Source organism: Hipposideros armiger, unplaced genomic scaffold (assembly GCF_001890085.2).
Source record: "Hipposideros armiger isolate ML-2016 unplaced genomic scaffold, ASM189008v1 scaffold_683, whole genome shotgun sequence".
Taxonomy (NCBI): Eukaryota; Metazoa; Chordata; class Mammalia; order Chiroptera; family Hipposideridae; genus Hipposideros; species Hipposideros armiger.
The window spans coordinates 620,558-638,123 of record NW_017732033.1 but is presented as its reverse complement, the minus strand read 5'-3'; the positions used below and the strand labels follow the sequence as shown (position 1 = coordinate 638,123).

Below are 17,566 nucleotides of genomic sequence, written 5' to 3'. Positions count from 1 at the left end.
GCAAGCACTATGGGCAGTCTATCTGAAGTGTACCTGGCGTATAAGACGACCCCCCACTTGGAGGCATATTTTTCAGGGCCAAAAAATCATCTTATACGCCGGCAAATATGGTAAATAATGAAGACCAGTAACACAAATAACAAAATGGCAATAACTATGTACCTATCAATAATCACGTTAAATGTAAATGGATTAAATGCTCCAATCAAAAGACATAGGGTGGCTGAATGGATAAAAAAAAAAAGACCCTCGCATATGCTGAATACAAGATAGTCACTTCAGGTCAAAAGACACATACAGGCTGAAAGTAAAGGGATGAAGTAGATATTTCATGAAAATGGAAATAAGAAAAAAATCTGAAGTAGCAATACTTATAGTGGACAACATAGACTTTAAGTTGAAGAATATAATAAAAGACAAAGAAGGGCAACACATAATAATAGAGGGATCAATCCAACAAGAGGACATAACCCTAGTAAACATCTATGAACCCAACATAGGAGTTCTTAAATTTATAAAACAGACATTGACAGACATAAACACAGAGATCAACAGTAACACTATCATAGTAACACTATCAACACACCACTGACAACGAGGGACAGATCCTTCAGACAGAAAATCAATATGGAAACAGCGGCCTTAAATGACACTTTATACCAGTTGGATTTAATTGATATTTTCAGAGCATTTCATCCCAAAGCTACAGAATATACATTCTTCTCAAGTGCACATGGAACATTTTCCAAGAGAGCCAACATGTTAGGCCACAAAACAAGTCTCAATAAATTTAAGAAAACTGAAATAACATCAAGTGTCTTCTCTGACCACAATGCTATGAAATTAGAAATCAGTTACAAGAAAAAAACTGGAAAACACACAAATACATGGAGGCTGAATAACATGTTACTAAATAGCGAGTGGGTCAACAATGAGATCAAGGAAGAAATCAAAAGATACCTCGAGACAAAGAAAAATAAAACACAACAACCCAAAATTTATGGGATGCAGCAAAAGCAGTCCTAAGGGGGAAGTTCATAGCAGTGCAGGCCCATCTAAAGAAACAAGAAAAATCTCAAATCACCAGGTTATCCTTACACTTCAGAGAACTGGAAAAAGAACAGCAAAATAAGCCCAAAGGAAATACAAAGAAAGAGATAACAAAGATGAGAGCAGAAATAATGAAATAGAGACCAGAAAAACAATACAAAAGATCAATGAAACCAAGAGCTGGTTTTTTGAGAAGATAAACAAAATCAACAAACCTCTAGGCAGACTCATCACAAAATAAATAAAAAAAGAGAGAGGACTCAAATTAATAAAATCAGGAATGAAAGAGAAGAGATAACAGACACCACAGAAATACAGAAATTTTAAGAAAATACTATGAGCAATTATATGCCAAAAAATTTGAGAACCTGGAAGAAATGGACAATTTTCTAGAAGCATACAACCTTCCAAGGTTAACTGAAGAAGAAATAGAAAATCTGAATAGACTGATTACTAACCAAGGAAATTGAATCAGTAATTAACAAGCTCCCAACAAACAAAAGCCCTGGACCAGATGGCTTCACAAGTGAATTTTACCAAACATTCAAAAAAGAATTATCACCTATTCTACTCAAACTATTTCAAAAAATCCAAAAGGAGGGAAGTCTCCTGAACTCTTTTTATGAGGCCACTATCTCCCTGATTTCAAATCAGACAAAGACATTACAAAAAAAGAAAACTACAGGCTGATACCCCTAATGAACATAGATGCAAAAATCCTCAACAATATATGAGCAAACAGAATTCAGCAATACATCAAAAAGATTATACACTACGATCAAGTGGGGTTCATCCCTGGTATCCAAGGCTGGTTCAACATTCGCAAATAAATTAATGTGATTCACCACATCATCAATAAAATGAAAAATAAAAATCATATGGTCATATCAATAGATTAAGAAAAAGCATTTGACAAAATCCAGCAGCCATTTATGATAAAAACTCTTAGCAAAATGAGAATAGAGGGATCATATCTCAACATAATGAAGGCCATATATGATAAATCCACAGCTAACATCATACTCAATGGGGAAAAGCTAAAACCATTCCCCTTAAGATCTGAAACAAGACAAGGTTGTCCACTTTCTCCACTTTTATTCAACATAGTTCTGAAAGTTCTAGCCACAGCAGTCAGACAAAATAATAAATAAATAAAAGGCGTCTAAATTGGTAAGGAGGAAGTAAAATTGTCATTATACAGATGACATGATACTATACATAGAGAACCCCAAAGACTCCACCAAAACACTACTGGAACTGATAAATGAATTCAGTAAAGTAGCAGGATACAAAATCAATATTCACAAATCTGTTGCATTTGTATAAACCAATAACAAACTATCAGAAGGAGAAATTAAGAAAACAGTCCCATATATAGTTGCCTCAAAAACTATAAAATATAGTAATACCTCGGTTTGCAAGCATAATTTGTTCCAGAAAAAGAACTCCTCGTATTGCAAGACATCACTCGCTTACCAAGTTAAAATGTATAATAAGGTTGGTGCAAAATTAATTGCGGTTTTTGCCATTACTTTTGCACCAACCTAATAGAAACGTTTGCTCATCTTCCGGAACACTCGCAAACCAATTTACTCACAATCCAAGGTTTTATTTAGGAATAAATTTAACCAAAGAAGTAAAAGACCTGTACTCAGAAAATTATAAGACACTGAAAAGAGAAATTGAAGAAGACATAAATAAATGAAAACACATACCATGCTCATGGATGGGAAGAATTAATATAGTTAAAATATCCATACTGCCTAAGACAATATATAGATTCAAAGGAATTCCTATCAAACTACCAAGGGCATTTTTCACAGAAATAGAAAATATAATCCTAAAATTTATATGGAACCATAAGAGACCCCGAATAGCCATGGCAATCCTGAGAAATAAGAATAAAGACAGAGGTATCAAGTTACCCAACATCAACTCATACTACAGGGCTACAGTAATCAAAACAGTATGGTACTGACATAAAAACAGACACATAGATCAATGGAACAAAATAGGGAGCCCAGAAATAAATCCATTCATGTATGGTCATTTAATCTATGATAATGGAAGCAAGAATTTACATTGGGATAAAGATAGTCTATTTAATAAGTGGTGCTAGGAATATTGGACTGACACATGCAAAAAAATGAAACTAGACCACCTCCTTAAGCCATATACGAGAACAAATTCAAAATGGATTAAAGACTTAAATGTAAGACCTGAAACCATAAAACTCCTAGAACAAAATATAGGGAGTAAATTTGCAGACATCACCCTGAGTAATATTTTTACTGATATATCTCCTTGGGCAAGGGAAGTAAAAGAAAAAATAAACATATGGGATTACATCAAACTTAAAAGTTTTTCACAGCAAAGGAAACCATCAATAAAACAAAAAGGCATCCTACTGAATGGGAAAAGATAATTGTCAACAATATATCTGATAAGGGGTTAATATCCAAAATTTATAAAACATTCATGCAACTCAACACCAAATAAACAAATAACCCAATTTAAAAATGGGCAGAGGATATGAAGAGACATTTCTCTAAAGAGGACATACAGATGGCCAACAGACATATGAAAAAATGTTTAACCTCACTAATCATTAGAGAAATGCAAATAAAAACCACAATAAGATACCACCTCACTCTGGTCAGAATGCTTATCAGCAATAAATCAACCAACAACAAATGGTAGTGAGGCTGTAGAGAAAAGGGAACCCTGTGCACTGTTGGTGGAATTGTAGATTGGTGCAGCCACTATGGAATCAGTATGGAGGTATCTCAAAAAGTTGGAAATGGAACTACCTTATGACCCAGTAATTCCACTCTTAGGTATCTATCCAGAGAAACCCAAGATGCTAATTAAAAAAAATATATGCACCCCTGTGTTTATTGCAGCACTATTTACAATAGGCAAGACTTGGAAACAACCAAAATGCCCACCGGTAGATGACTGGATTAAAAAGCTGTGGTACATTTATACAATGGATTATTACTCAGCTATAAAGAAGAATGAAATCATACCATTTGCAACGATATGGATGGACCTAGAAGACATTATGTTAAGTGAAATAAGTCAGTTGGAGAAAGACAAATACCATATGATCTCACTGATGTGTGGAATCTAATGAACTGAATAAATGAGCAAAGTAAAAAAAAAATGAGGTAGAGAATGCAAGTTAATTAATTTATTTATTAATTTATTTATTTTTTGCATGTGGATATCCAGTTGTCCCAACTCCATTTGTTGAGAAGATTACTCTTTCCTCATTGTATTATATCTTAGCACTTTTATCTGAACTCAATGGACTGTAAATATGACGGTTTATTTATCAACTATCAGTTGTCCTCCATTGATCTATATGTATATCTTTATGCCAGTACACTGGGTTGGCTACTGTAGCTTTGTAGTAAATTTTGCAATCAAGAAATGACAGTCTTACAACTTTGTTCTCTCTTTTCAATATTGCTTTGGATATTCAAGGTCTCTTGAATTTTTTTTAAAACTTAAGGAACTTTTTCAGAGCAGTTTTAGATTCACAACAAAATTGAGAGAAAGGTACAGAGATTTCCCATATACCCACTGGCCCCACAAATGCATAGCCTCACCTATTATCAACATCACTCACCAGAATGGTATATTTGTTACTAGGGATGAACCTACTTTGACACATCATAATCACTCAAACCATAGTTTACATTATGGTTCACTCTTAGTGTTACACATTCTATGGGTTTGGATAAATACAGAGTGTGCCAAAAAAATTATATACATTTTAAGAAAGAAAAAAACTATTAAATTTGTAATACTTAATATATGCCAATAACAAAAGATGAATACTTGTTATGTTTGACTTCTGCAATTACAAGAGGTGCTCAAAGTGGTTACCATCAGCATCCAGACACTTTTGATTACAGCGAAATACTGCTTGAGCAATGGTGACCAAAGTGTCTACTTGTATACATTTTTTTGGCACTCCTAGTATATAATGCCAAATATCCATCATTATAGTATCATATAGATTAATTTCGCTGCCCAAAAAATCCTCTGTGCTCTGCCTATTCATCCGTCTCCCATACCCACCCCAGACAACCACTGATCTTTCTTTATCGTCTCCATAGTTTGCCTTTTCCAGAGTGTCATACAGTTGGAATTATAGTACGTAGCCTTTCTGATTGGCTTCTTTTTTAGTAATATACATTTCTGTACTTAGTAATATACATTTAAATTTCCTCTATGACTTCATGGCTTGGCGGCTCATTTCTTTTTGGTGCTGAATAATATTCTATTATCTGGATGTGCCACAATTTATATGTTCATTCACCTACTGAGGGACATGTTGGATATTTCCTTTGGTTTCTTGAACATATTTATAATAGCTGCTTTGAAGTCTTTTTCTACTAAATCTGACACCTGAGTCCTCTCACAAGCAGTTTCTGTTGCCTGTATTTTTTCCTGTGAATGAGTCACACTTTTACGTTTCTTTGCATGCCTCATACTTTATTTGTTGAAAAAAATTAGATAATGTATTTAGGACATTAATATACTGTAGCAGGGTAATATATTTTAAGATGTTTTAGATAATATATTGTAGCAGCTCTGGATACTGATCCTCAATCCTCCCACTTCCACCCCCCTCACACATACCAACCTACAGAGCTTGTTAATGTTGGTTCCTTGTTTATTTGTTTAGTATCTAGACTGTACTGTGAAGTCCCTTTTACCTACCCTGTGAAGTCTGTTTCCCAGTGGGTGTAGCCTTGGTCATGGTACAATCACTCTGAGTGACTGGTTTTATTAGTGCTCTCTTTAACTGACTCTTTTGCTAATCTTTAGTTAAGCTGTCTGCCTCTTGATATCACACCCAGCTACTAAGCTCCATGAATTGTCAGCACATTGTTTTATTGTTTTTGACAATGGCCCGAGGCACAAATTACTCTGCAGCCTTATCCAATTAAATTCAGGCCCATTTGCAGGGATAGTTTTTGAGGCCAGTCTTTGAACTTTGCTCTGACACCAGGGGGGGTACTTTTTATGTCTCTTTTTCTGGTTCTCCCCTTATGAACTAAGTGGCCTATTGCTTACTTTATTGCTCTCATGACGTTAACAGCTTCATCTTAATTAAGGGAGTCCATGAACCCTATGCCACATTTGTCTGGAATTTAAACTCTGCAACACATACCTGGTAGAGATGAGAAATGCTGATGACCTGCCCTCTTCCCCCAAGGAAATACCATATCTCTTAACTGGGAGCTGTGGAGAAAAGGATCCCTGTGTTCTTCACTGAAGTGTCTAGAGTTGAGTTTCCATCATGCTGAGCTGGAAGGGGAAAGGGAGGAAGTAGGTCGTGGTTCAAATGTCACAGATTCTCTTTCTTTTTTACTGAGTTTTAGTAGATTTTCTTGAATAAGAAACATGTATCTTCATGGGCCTTTGCTCAGGTCCTTAGGACAATTACAAAAGACTCTAGATAATTATTTTAAAGATAATTTTTGGGTTGGCCAAGTGGCTCAGTTGGTTAAGAGCTCACTCAAGAGTGCGAGCTCTGAGCAACTAGCAGTTTGATTCCCAACCCAAGCTGAGCTGCTGCTGAGCTGACAACAGGCGGCAGGATGGCTCAGCTAAAAAAAAAAAAAAAAAAAAAAAAGAAAAAAATTTTTTTCACCAGTTATGCTTGTTTCACTGGGGCGCAATTCCAAAGAGCTTCTTATGGAAACATTTGTATGTCACCACCCCGCCATGCTCTTTTTCTGCTGCAGTAGCTAAGCTTCTAGAATTTGGATCTTAGGCTGCTTCAAGCAATCATTATGCTCGTGGAGTAAGTCTTTCAAGGGACTGAGGATGAGACAGAGGCTTGAACATTATAGGAGCATCTGGATTAGCCATATCATCTGCATTTCACAGTCAGATAAACCAACAAATTCCCTTCTTTACTTAGCTAGTTGGAGTTGAGTTTCTCTCACATGTAACCAAGAGTTGAAACTAATATTGTGAATGTGAAACCTTTATAATGTATGAGTAAATAATTAGTATTGTGGAATGCTTGTTTAACAAAATTGATATCCAGGGTTATTTTCATGTGATCCTTTTGGTAGTTGAGCTCATCCCAATAATTTATGGCCTCTTGGTGCTTGACGAAATATATAGACATCATATTTATGGTGTTTCTAACTAACATTCTTCTTAATAAGGCTTTTTAATATATTCCTATTTTCTAGTCAATATTTGTTGATATCCAAAGGGTTGTTTCCAAGAAAGTTTCCATGTAAATTGTTAGTGTTGAGGTTTAGTATTAATAACAATACAGAGGTCTGACCTTAATTATACAAAAGTTCTAATAAGTCAGGTAAACCTCCCTTTTCTGTTAGCCTATGGCAAACTCATTACAATATCTCTGGTAAGTATACAGTTTTCCAAACATTCAAACCAGTTCCAGACCTCTTTAACAAACTAGAAGTGGAAAAAAGGGAGATTGATTATATGTTGTTGTCCTTGATGTGATATAAAAAAATCTAGGTAATCTAAGATTTTTATTTATTTGGATGGTACTCCTTTAAAGAATGGGAACAAGTGTGCTAGAAATAAATTGAGTTAGAAAACTCTCAGGACAGATTTATAGATCAATGCTGTAAGCAATTTTATCCTGTCTCTCTTGACAATATTCTCCTTAACTCCTTCCTTGAATGTAGATGCTTGCAGCAAGTTATGATAATCTTGGAAATTATTAAAACTTGGTTAAAACAGACTTTCTCCCTGGGTGATGCCTGTATATTGCCTTGACCTAATTCATATTACCATTTTGGGTGCCACATGACAATAAAATATCTGAAGATTCTGCAATCCAGTAGTTTTTGTCATATTTTAAATATCTCTAGGATCCCCAGTGGAGCACATTATTGAGGACATAGGTCTTTGTAATCAAATAAGTACCATGTGTAACAAAATGTATAGCACCAATATAAAATCTCACTAATTTCTATTAAGTGGGGGAAAGGTGATGTGAATTCATGAAACTCAATTATTTCCTTTACTAAGGGAGAAGAGAAAAGTCTTCTAGGGTCAATTTTAATGAAGTTTTGATTTATTTGTAATTGGCATATTGTTTTAAATACTTTAAGTTTCTGAATTAACTAAAAGCAGTATGCAGCTTAGAGAGCTTAATCAAGCCATCTGAAGGTTAGTGTGCACTAATAATAGTCCTGCTCTTAGACCATTATTCACAGATATACAAAAGTAAATGTCCACAATTTTTAGGACTTCATAAATCTTGGATTGATGGGATCTAAATTTCAGTAATTGTACTGGAAAATCTAATAGGCTTGAGTTGGAAAGGCTTCTGCTCTGATTATTCTGAAAATAAAATCTTACCAGAGAAAGGGTTTCTTCTACAGGTTTAAGGTAGATAAGACCCCCTCAGAAAATGGGTAAGACTGCAGTTCTCAGTCAATTGACTAACAACCTGATAGACTGTTTACATTTTAGGATCTCCATCTTCTCTATGTTGCCTCAGCAGCACACCTGATTTGGTTTGATAGAGATGAATTTCAAGGAAAACATGACCTAAACTTTATTTCAAATTACATTGAGGATCAATATATCTCACTGATGTTCAAAAATTCCATGTTTATAAACTTCTGCTATGACATATTATTCAGAGAAAGTAAATGTCATGTCAACCACAATCTCTATTGTTTTTAAGGAAAGCTTAGTTTCCATTACCAAAAGCAGATAAGGAATGCCAGTACCCATTTGATATTCAAAATCGAATACTTACTTAACTTGGATGAATAAAAGCCATCATGTTGTGGGTTTTTTTTAAAATAGTGGCAATAAAGTACAATTCCAGGTTGGGGAAAATTCAAATGTGTTGCTAATATTTTTTGGATAGGTTGGGGAGACAATTTTCCAGCAGTAACATTGGCTATATAATACATTTCCCCCCTAAAATGAAGACAAAAAGCAGAAACCTGACATTTTTTCCTCATCTTCTCAAGTGGTAATTAGTTTTAAAATCGCCAACCTAGAGATTTTAGTGCCAATTTGAGTAGCTTTTCTTACCTCCATTTTTATGCAATTAATCCCATCTCACAACATTATATGAAGGTATGTGGCATGTGAAAAATAGGTGATTTTAATGAGTGGGCGAGGTTGTGCAGCAGATCAGCACTAACACTACATACAGGCCTTGTTTTTCTCACAGGTTCTGTGTAGGAAATGCTAAAAGTACCACCTGCCACTTAGGGTTTCAGACCAACAGATAGTTAAGACTTACCTGTGTGGATGTCTTCCAGGTACCTCAAAATCAAAATATTACCCACATTAAACTCATCTCCTCCTCTTACCAAAACAGATCTTCCTCCAGTCTTTTCCATCTCTAAATAGCACCACCATCCACTTAGTAGGTTAAACCATAAGAAATTGACTTTTTTGTAGGTCATAAATAGTATTGGCAATTTCAAACAGATCAACCTTAGTTGTTCAGATAAGAAACCTGAGTTAAATCCTTATTATCTCACTTCCCTTCAACTCTTACAACCAGCCAATCATGAGGACTAGTACATTCTACTTTTTAGGCAGGCTCTGAATCCATCTCTAAGACAACCATCAGAGCCCAGGTCATTATTAATTGGCCTCAGCAATTCCACTGTCCATGCTGCAATGAACCAGTGTGTCCTCTTTAAAACACAAGTAAGATTATCCCACTTCCATGGTAGAAATCAATCAATAGCTTCTCACCACCCTTAACACAGACAGCAGAAGCTCAAACATGGTTTACATAACCAGAAAGTTCCAGCCCCTGCTGACTTCTTCAATCCCACCTTACTCTATTTTCTGGTTACTGTGTTTTGTTTTATCTTCTCAAATTATGCTTCTTTCTGACTCAGGGACTTTGTACATACTGTTTCATCTGCCTGGGACCCTTTTCTCTCTCATTATTCCCCAGTCCCTTGTCACTCAGTGATCCCTACTTCTCCTTCATTCATGTTTCAGCATAAATGCCATACGTCAAGAGAACTTTCTATGACCTCTATCAGACCAGAGTGGAACACTATGTGCCATGAATGAGATTCTGTTCTCCACCTCAGCATGGATCACACTTCCAATTACCTGTTGAATGCCCTGCTGGGCTCAAACTCCAAAAGGATAAGACCGTGCCTGTTGTGTTCACTGCCATATCACCATCACTAAGCCAGAACTTAGCACCTAATGGGCACTCAATAAATGTTTGCTGAGGCACAAATCCCTCACAAACATCAAGGCTACAATTCAAAGTTGCCATCTTGGCTCAATGATATTATCAGTTTTGTACATTCAACGATTTTTCTATTTAGGATTTAAAAAATGAAATTAAAATATTAAATTTAAAAATTCAAAACCAGGGGCTAGCCAAGTGGCTCAGTTGGTTAAGAGCTCATTCAAGAGTGTGAGCTCTGAGCAACAGGTTGCTGACTTGATTCCTGGCCCAAGCTGAGCTGCCACTGAACTGCCAACAGGTGGCAGGATGGCTCAGGGAAAAAAAAATTCAAAACTGAAAGCCTGAACCAAAACTCTAGACCTTCTCTGAATTACTCTCTAGCACGGCTACATGTAGTAGTTGTTATTGTTATAAGACAAATAATAATAATCAAACTTAATATTTATTTAGGGTAAATTATGTGCAAAGCAAATACAGGAAATTGAGGTGTAGAGAAATTGGAACATTTTCTGAGGTTTACACAGCTAGTAAATGGTGGAACCATAGTCACAAAGACCCATAATACAAAACATGCATTGGATGCTCTCAGTCCCTTTATTTTTGGGAAAGAAAACCTTTCTAACACAGGGACCCTATCCCTACACTCTGAAAACTAACAGCATTAACTACAGAATCCAAGAGAAACACATTTTTAGCTGTAAGTAAAGTGTCTCTAAATATACCCCAGTAAATTTCACCACATTGCCAGGAGCAATTCTCTCCTAAGCAGCATCTTACTAAAAACTGGTGTTCCTACCGGAAGAAAGAGTCTCTGGGCAGCACAGGGTTTGAATAATTTCTTCCATTCCTGAGGGTTTCCAACTGAAAATGTGATGGGGTAGATTCTGTGCTCAAACTTCTTTGCATATGAGTCAGGCCACTGTCGTAACTGAAAAACATGGAAGGCAAGGGGAGGGTGATTAGACCCCAGGAATATAGAAAACAGCTAAAGCTTTTGAATGATCAAGTGGAGTTTATTCAGGCAACTTACATAGAAAGTCTAACTTCATCACCACTATTAATACTCACTGAATGAAAGACCATTGCTAGGGTTTGAAAAGTAACATCCAGAGGTGGCAAGGGTAATGGGAAACACACATAAACACTTCTAAGAGGGCAATTTGGAAATTGTAACAACAAACCCCAAAAGACAGAGATACAGGACTTTCACCAAAACCTATTTTGTAATAATAATAATAATAATAATAATAATAGTAATAATAATAAAAGGGTTGGGGGAACAAACTAAATGCCCAATAATAAGGAATTGGAAAAATTTATTATGATAGAAATATACAATAGACTACTGTACAGTGGGAACAAAGTAGATCTATATGTGCTGACATGGGAAAATGGTTATGATATATAGTTAGGTTTCATAAAAAGCAAAGTGCAAAAAAATTTTATACCATGCTTATCTTATAGTAAAAAATATGTGTATATATATTTTATATATACAGAAAATTCTGAACAGATGTGCACCAAAATATTAAAAGTGGTCACCTATGGATCGTCCTGAAAGAGGTCCAAGATGGTGCATTAGGTAAACACTATGCTTACTGCATCCCAGGATCACACCAAAATTACAAACAAATTATAGAAAAATCAACCTCAAGAATGATCTGAACACTAGCTGAACAGAACCCCTATAACTAAGGATATAAACAAGAGGCCATATCAAGACTGGTAGGAGGGCAGAGACATGAAACAGGATGACCCCAAACCTACCAATAGAGTTGGAACACCGGGAGGACACCTCAGTGGCAGAGGTCCCCCCTGAAGAGGGAGTGGCTCCTAGCCCCACATTGGGCTCCCCAGCCCAGGAGTCCTGTGCTTGGAAGAGGAGTTCCCATGGCTTCTGGCAGTGAAAATCAGCTAGGATTCTATCTGCCCTTCCTGGTGGGGTGGAAGGCAGCTGGAAACCCAGATGCCCTCTTGTAGAGCCAGCACACAGACTCGCTCGCTTGTGGGTATTCACCTGATCTCTAGTGGAGGAGGTGGCACCTCAGAAGGCCCAAGGACATGTGGGGAAGGAGTGAATTGCGTGGCTTCTGCATGACAGCTGGAGGAACAGAAGCTGTTATTGTTCTGCTGTGGTGCCTGACGACACATGTGTGGCTTACAGGAAAGTACTATTTTTTCAGGGTTAAGCCCACACACAAAGGGCCAAGTCTGGTACCACACTGGTCTGGTGGAATCCACATGTGTGCAATGCCTTGGTGATGCCTTGAGTCCATGCCCTCTGCACAGCTGGGGCTACATTGCCCAGGAAACTCTTGACTGCTAGGCTGCTTGTCCTGCCCACAGGCTGTGGATTAAAGTAGGCAGAGGGCCTGTGGTGGCCTAGGATATATCTGCTCGTGGGCAGTAACCCAAGACCTGTGTCCCTGTGTAGATGGGTGGGGGCTGGCCATAGTGTTCTCGAGGCATGTTTGCAGAGTGGCCATGGGCTCAGCACCAATGTACAAGCTAAGACTGCATTGACTTTATAGAAACCACTGACAACATCCATTAGCTACTTGGAACCCCACCATGCCCACCTGCATTGCTAGGGGCACTCTGGCTGCCTGGGTGGCCAGCCCCACTCCACAAATCACAGAGGTCTTTTACAGCAGGGGACAATACACAATGGCCAAGGAAGATTTTGTTGAAGGATAGTGACCCCAAACTACATCACATCACTCTGGAGCAGCTCTGGGGAATTTGTGAGCCTGAGGCAGTGGATGGCTGTGGTGTTTTCGGGGTGCTGTGCAAGGTGGTCACAGACCAGCACTGGCCTAAGAACTGAATCTGCATTAGCTTTGTAAAAACCTCCAGTAATGTCTCATGACTCCCTTGAACTCCAATCCACCCAGCTAGTGCTGCATCACCAAGGGCAATCTGGAGGGCAATCTCAACACCAGGTAAATCAGCCTGGCATGCACACCTAAAGAGGCTCTTTCAATGGCTGAAATTTATGGGCAGCTGGCAGGTGGCAATAGGCTAGGGGGCCCTAAGCCTTTTGCTAAACAGCCTCAGGCCCAGTAGTGGTGGCAGACAACCTCAGTTCACAGCGAGGGCACGATTGCATGACTCCAGATCCTGCACAGGCAGCCACCACCCACATATAGCTTTGAGGCTTCTACCAGGTAGCCATGGGCTGGTAACAAGCAAAGTTGAAATTTGCCTGCATGGGAGCCCCGCCCAAGAGACACCAGAAATAACATACCCAAAGACAAGCTTCAGGCCATCCCAGAGCACTACTTGGTTAGACCAACAGTGGACACACACAAAGTGGGGTCTCAACAGGCACAAGAACCTGCAAAGGCAAAGCTTTCTCTGAGAGGTCAGCCCCCACACAGCAGCTCATACACTATGGGTGTAGCCAATCCTCACAGTTAGCCAGTGTGGGAGTCAATTCCACCCACTGATGTGACAAAAGCAATCAAGGTTCAAATACAACAGAAGAACACACACAAAACACTCAAGGGACATTTCTGGAACACACACACAGGAGATCAGGGAGACTGCATCATTGGACCACATAGGACACTTACCCTAACCCTAAGGCCACCCAGGAAAGACTGAGAGACATAGGAGATCTACCTAATACATAGAAGCAAACACAGAGTGGTAGCCTAAATGAGGAAATAAAGAAACATACCCCAAATAAAAGAACAGGAGAAACCTCCAGAAATGGAACTAAATGAAATGGAGGCAACCAACCTACCAGAGACAGAGTTTAAAATACTGATTTAAGAATCCTTAAGGAACTTAGTGAGAATTTCAACAAAGAGATAGCAAGCATAAAGAAAGACATAGAAACCATGCAAAAGAAACAGTCAGAAATAAAGAATACAATAACTGAAATGAAGAATACACTAGAAGGACTCAACAGCAGATTAGATGAAGCAGAGGAGCAAATCTGCAACTTAGAAGACAAAGTAGCAGAATAAACCCAATTGGAACAAGAAAAAGAAAAAAAAGAATAAAAACCAATGAAGATAGTTTAAGGGACTTGTGGAACAATATAGAACATAATTATATTTGCTTCATAGGAGTACCAGAAGGAGAGAGAGGGAGCAAGGGATTGATAACCTATTTGAAAAAAAGAATGACCAAAAACTTCCCCAATCTGGTGAAGGAAACAGATACACAAGCCCAGGAAATACAGAAAGTCCCAAACAAGATGAACCTAAATAAACCCACACCAAAACACATCATAGTTAAGATGGCAAAGGTTAACGAGAAAGAGAGAATCCTAAAAGCAGCAAGAGAAGAGCAACTAGTAACTTATAATGGCATTCCAATAAGATTGTCAGCTGAATTCTCAACAGAAACTTTGCAGGCCAGAAGGGAGTGGCAGGAAATATCCACAGGGATGAAAAACAAGGGCCTACAACTAAGACTTCTCTACGCAGCAAGGCTGTCATTTAAAATTGAAGGAGAGATAAAGAGCTTCCCAGAAAACAAAAAGCTAAAGGAATTCATTGCCACCAAGCCAGTATTATAGGAAATATTAAAAAGACTTTTTCAAGCAGAAGAAAAGAGAAAACAAAGAAAATAACGAAGATAAAAAATATGACTAATATAATGGCACTAACTATGTACTTATCAATAATCACTTTAACAAATATGAAATTAGCAAGGTTGATGAATGCAACTTTTTGTGGCCCCCTGGCCACCAATCAGCCTGTACTGTAAACTTCACCAAATAGCTTCCAATTTTAACTTCTACGGCTTGTTCCCATCCCACTTTCCCTATCACTTAACTGTAAAAAAATAAATATTAAAAATAGTAGAAGTGTTTCCTGTGGTAAAATGGTGGAACAGACAGATGATGTGCCAACTGCCTCCCAGGATCACACCAAAATTACAAACAATTTATGAGATATTCAACCTCGGAAGTTCCCTGAACACTAGATGAACAGAACCTCTAAACAAAAGACTTAAAGAGGAGGCCACGTTGAGTCTGGTAGGAGGGGCAGAGATGAGAGAGGGCGAACCCTGTGAGGGACACCTCAGTGGTGGGGAGGCTTCTCCGGTTGGGGGAGAGACTGCCTGGCCCCACACCGTGCCCACCAGCCCAGAGTTACTTTGCCGGGAAGAGGAGTTCTACAATAGCTGGAAGTAGAAAATAGCGAGGACTCTCTTTGCTCAACTTGGTGAGGCTAAAGGCAGCTGGAGAACCACTGGAGCCAGCAAATGGACTCACTCGCTGGTGAGCACTCACCCAGCTCCTAGTGGAGGGAGTAGCTGCGTAAGCAGGGCCCAGGAGCCTGTGGGAAAGACTGAACTGAGTGCCGTTGGTGCAGGAGCTGGAGGTTTTGGGACCATTATTACCCTGGTGTGGAGCTTGTACACCAGTAGTGCACAGGAGGGCGCCATTTTTTCAGGGATGGGCCCTCCCACAGAAGATCAGGTCTGGGACCCCATGGGTCTGCTGGAATAGGCGTAGGAGTGTGTGTGTGGGGGGGGGCATGCATCTTTGGATCCCCACCCTCCACAATGCTTGTGCTGTGTAGCCAGGGAAATACCTGGGAGGCACGCTCTGACTCCAACAGACTGCTTATTGAGACCCGGGAGTGTGCGACTCGCCTTAGGTCCCCGCTTTCCACACTGTGCATGCAGAGTTGCCTGGGTGGCGATTGGCTGTCGGGCTGCTCAGCTTGATCTGCAAGCAGCTGATTGGGACAGGCTGAGACTGGGAACTTTCCTGGGAGTGTAGGGCCATGAGCTGTGCACCTGTGTGATTCAGCTGGGGCTTTCCTGGCGAGTTTGTGTGGGCTGGTTGCCGATGCAGGAGTGCATGCTGCTCTGACTTGGTGGGGGCTACTGGCCACATCCTTTGGTGCGTTGGGGTCTGCCCCACCCACCTAGAGCTGTGTTTCCAGGGGTGGCTTGAGCCCCTGGTGCCTGGCCCCTACCTCTACTGTCCACAGAGGGTTTTTTGCAGCAGCAGACAGCCCACAACAACCTGTGAAGATTTTTGGTGGTGAGCACAGTTCCAGAGCACACAGCAGCTAATTGTGGGAAGCTCACTTCAAGTCTAGAGGGAGATTGGTGCATGATGCATAGAGCCCTTCCCCCCAACAGCTGGTGCTGAGTCGCCCAGAGTCTCTCTATTGCTGAGCAAGTGGTCTGCAGATTAAAGCAGGCGGAGCACCCCCGCCCTTTTTTCTCTTATTTCTTTTTTTTCTTTTCCTTTTTTTCCCTCTTTTTCTTTGTCTTTTTCTTTATTTTTTTTTTCTGGGTGATCTATCTAATACATCGAAGCAATCACAAAGTGACAGCCAGAATGAAGAAACAAAGAAACATGCCCCAAGTAAAAGATCAGAAGAAACCGCTAGAAATGGAACTAAATGAAACACAGGTATCCGACCTTTCAGAGACAAAGTTTAGAACACTGATGATAAGAATGTTTAAGGAACTTAGGGAGGACATAAAGAAGGATACAGAAATCATAATAAACAACCAGCTAGAGCTAAAGAATACAAGAACTGAAATGAAGAACACACTTGAAGGAATCACCAGTAGATTAGATGAAGCAGAGAATTGGATCAGCGATTTAGAAGACAAAATAGCAGAAATGACCCAATTGGAACAACAAAAAGAAAAAAGAATAAAAAAACAATGAAAATAGTTTAAGAGACCTGTGGGACAACATCAAGCACAACAACATTCACATCATAGGAATACCAAAAGTAGAAGAGAAGAAGCAAGGGTTCGAGAATGTATTTGAAGAAATAATGATTGAAAACTGCCCTACCCTGGTGAAGGAAATCAACATACAAGCCCAGGAAGTACAGAGAGTTCCAAACAAGCTGAACCCAAACAGTTCCACACCAAGACACATCATAGTTAAAATGGCAAAGGTTAAAGACAAAGACAGAATCCTAAAAGCAGCAAGAGAAAGACAGCAGGTTACATACAAAGGAACTCCTATACGACTAACAGCTGACTCTTCTACACAATCTCTGCAGGCCAGAAGGGAGTGGCAGGAAATATTCAAAGTGATGCAAAATAAAGGCCTACAACCAAGATTGCTCTACCTAACATGGCTATCACTTAAAATTGAAGGAGAGATAAAGAGCTTCTCAGGAAAGAATAAGCTTAAGGAATTCATTACCACCAAGCCAGCATTGCAGTAAACGTTAAAAGAGCTTTTTTAAACAGAAGAAAGGGGAAAACAAGCGAACCTAGGAAGATCAGAAATACAAATAACAAAATGGCAATAAATATGCACCTATCAATAATCACTTTAAATGTGAATGGATTAAATGCTCCAATCAAAAG

At 39.0% G+C, this 17,566-nt stretch overlaps 1 protein-coding gene across 2 annotated transcripts in view; it reads right to left on the bottom strand.

The window, feature by feature from the left end:
- The window catches only part of GXYLT2 (glucoside xylosyltransferase 2), a 164,730-nt gene that overhangs the window by 81,470 nt on the left and 65,694 nt on the right, over positions 1–17,566 (bottom strand). Inside the window, exon 3 of one of the 2 annotated variants that reach the window (XM_019626544.1) lies at positions 11,049–11,180. The exons of the other annotated variant lie outside the window; for it this stretch is intronic. Coding sequence (XP_019482089.1) covers positions 11,049–11,180 — 132 coding nt within the window. The remainder of the gene's footprint in view (positions 1–11,048; positions 11,181–17,566) is intronic. 2 annotated transcript variants of the gene reach the window in all.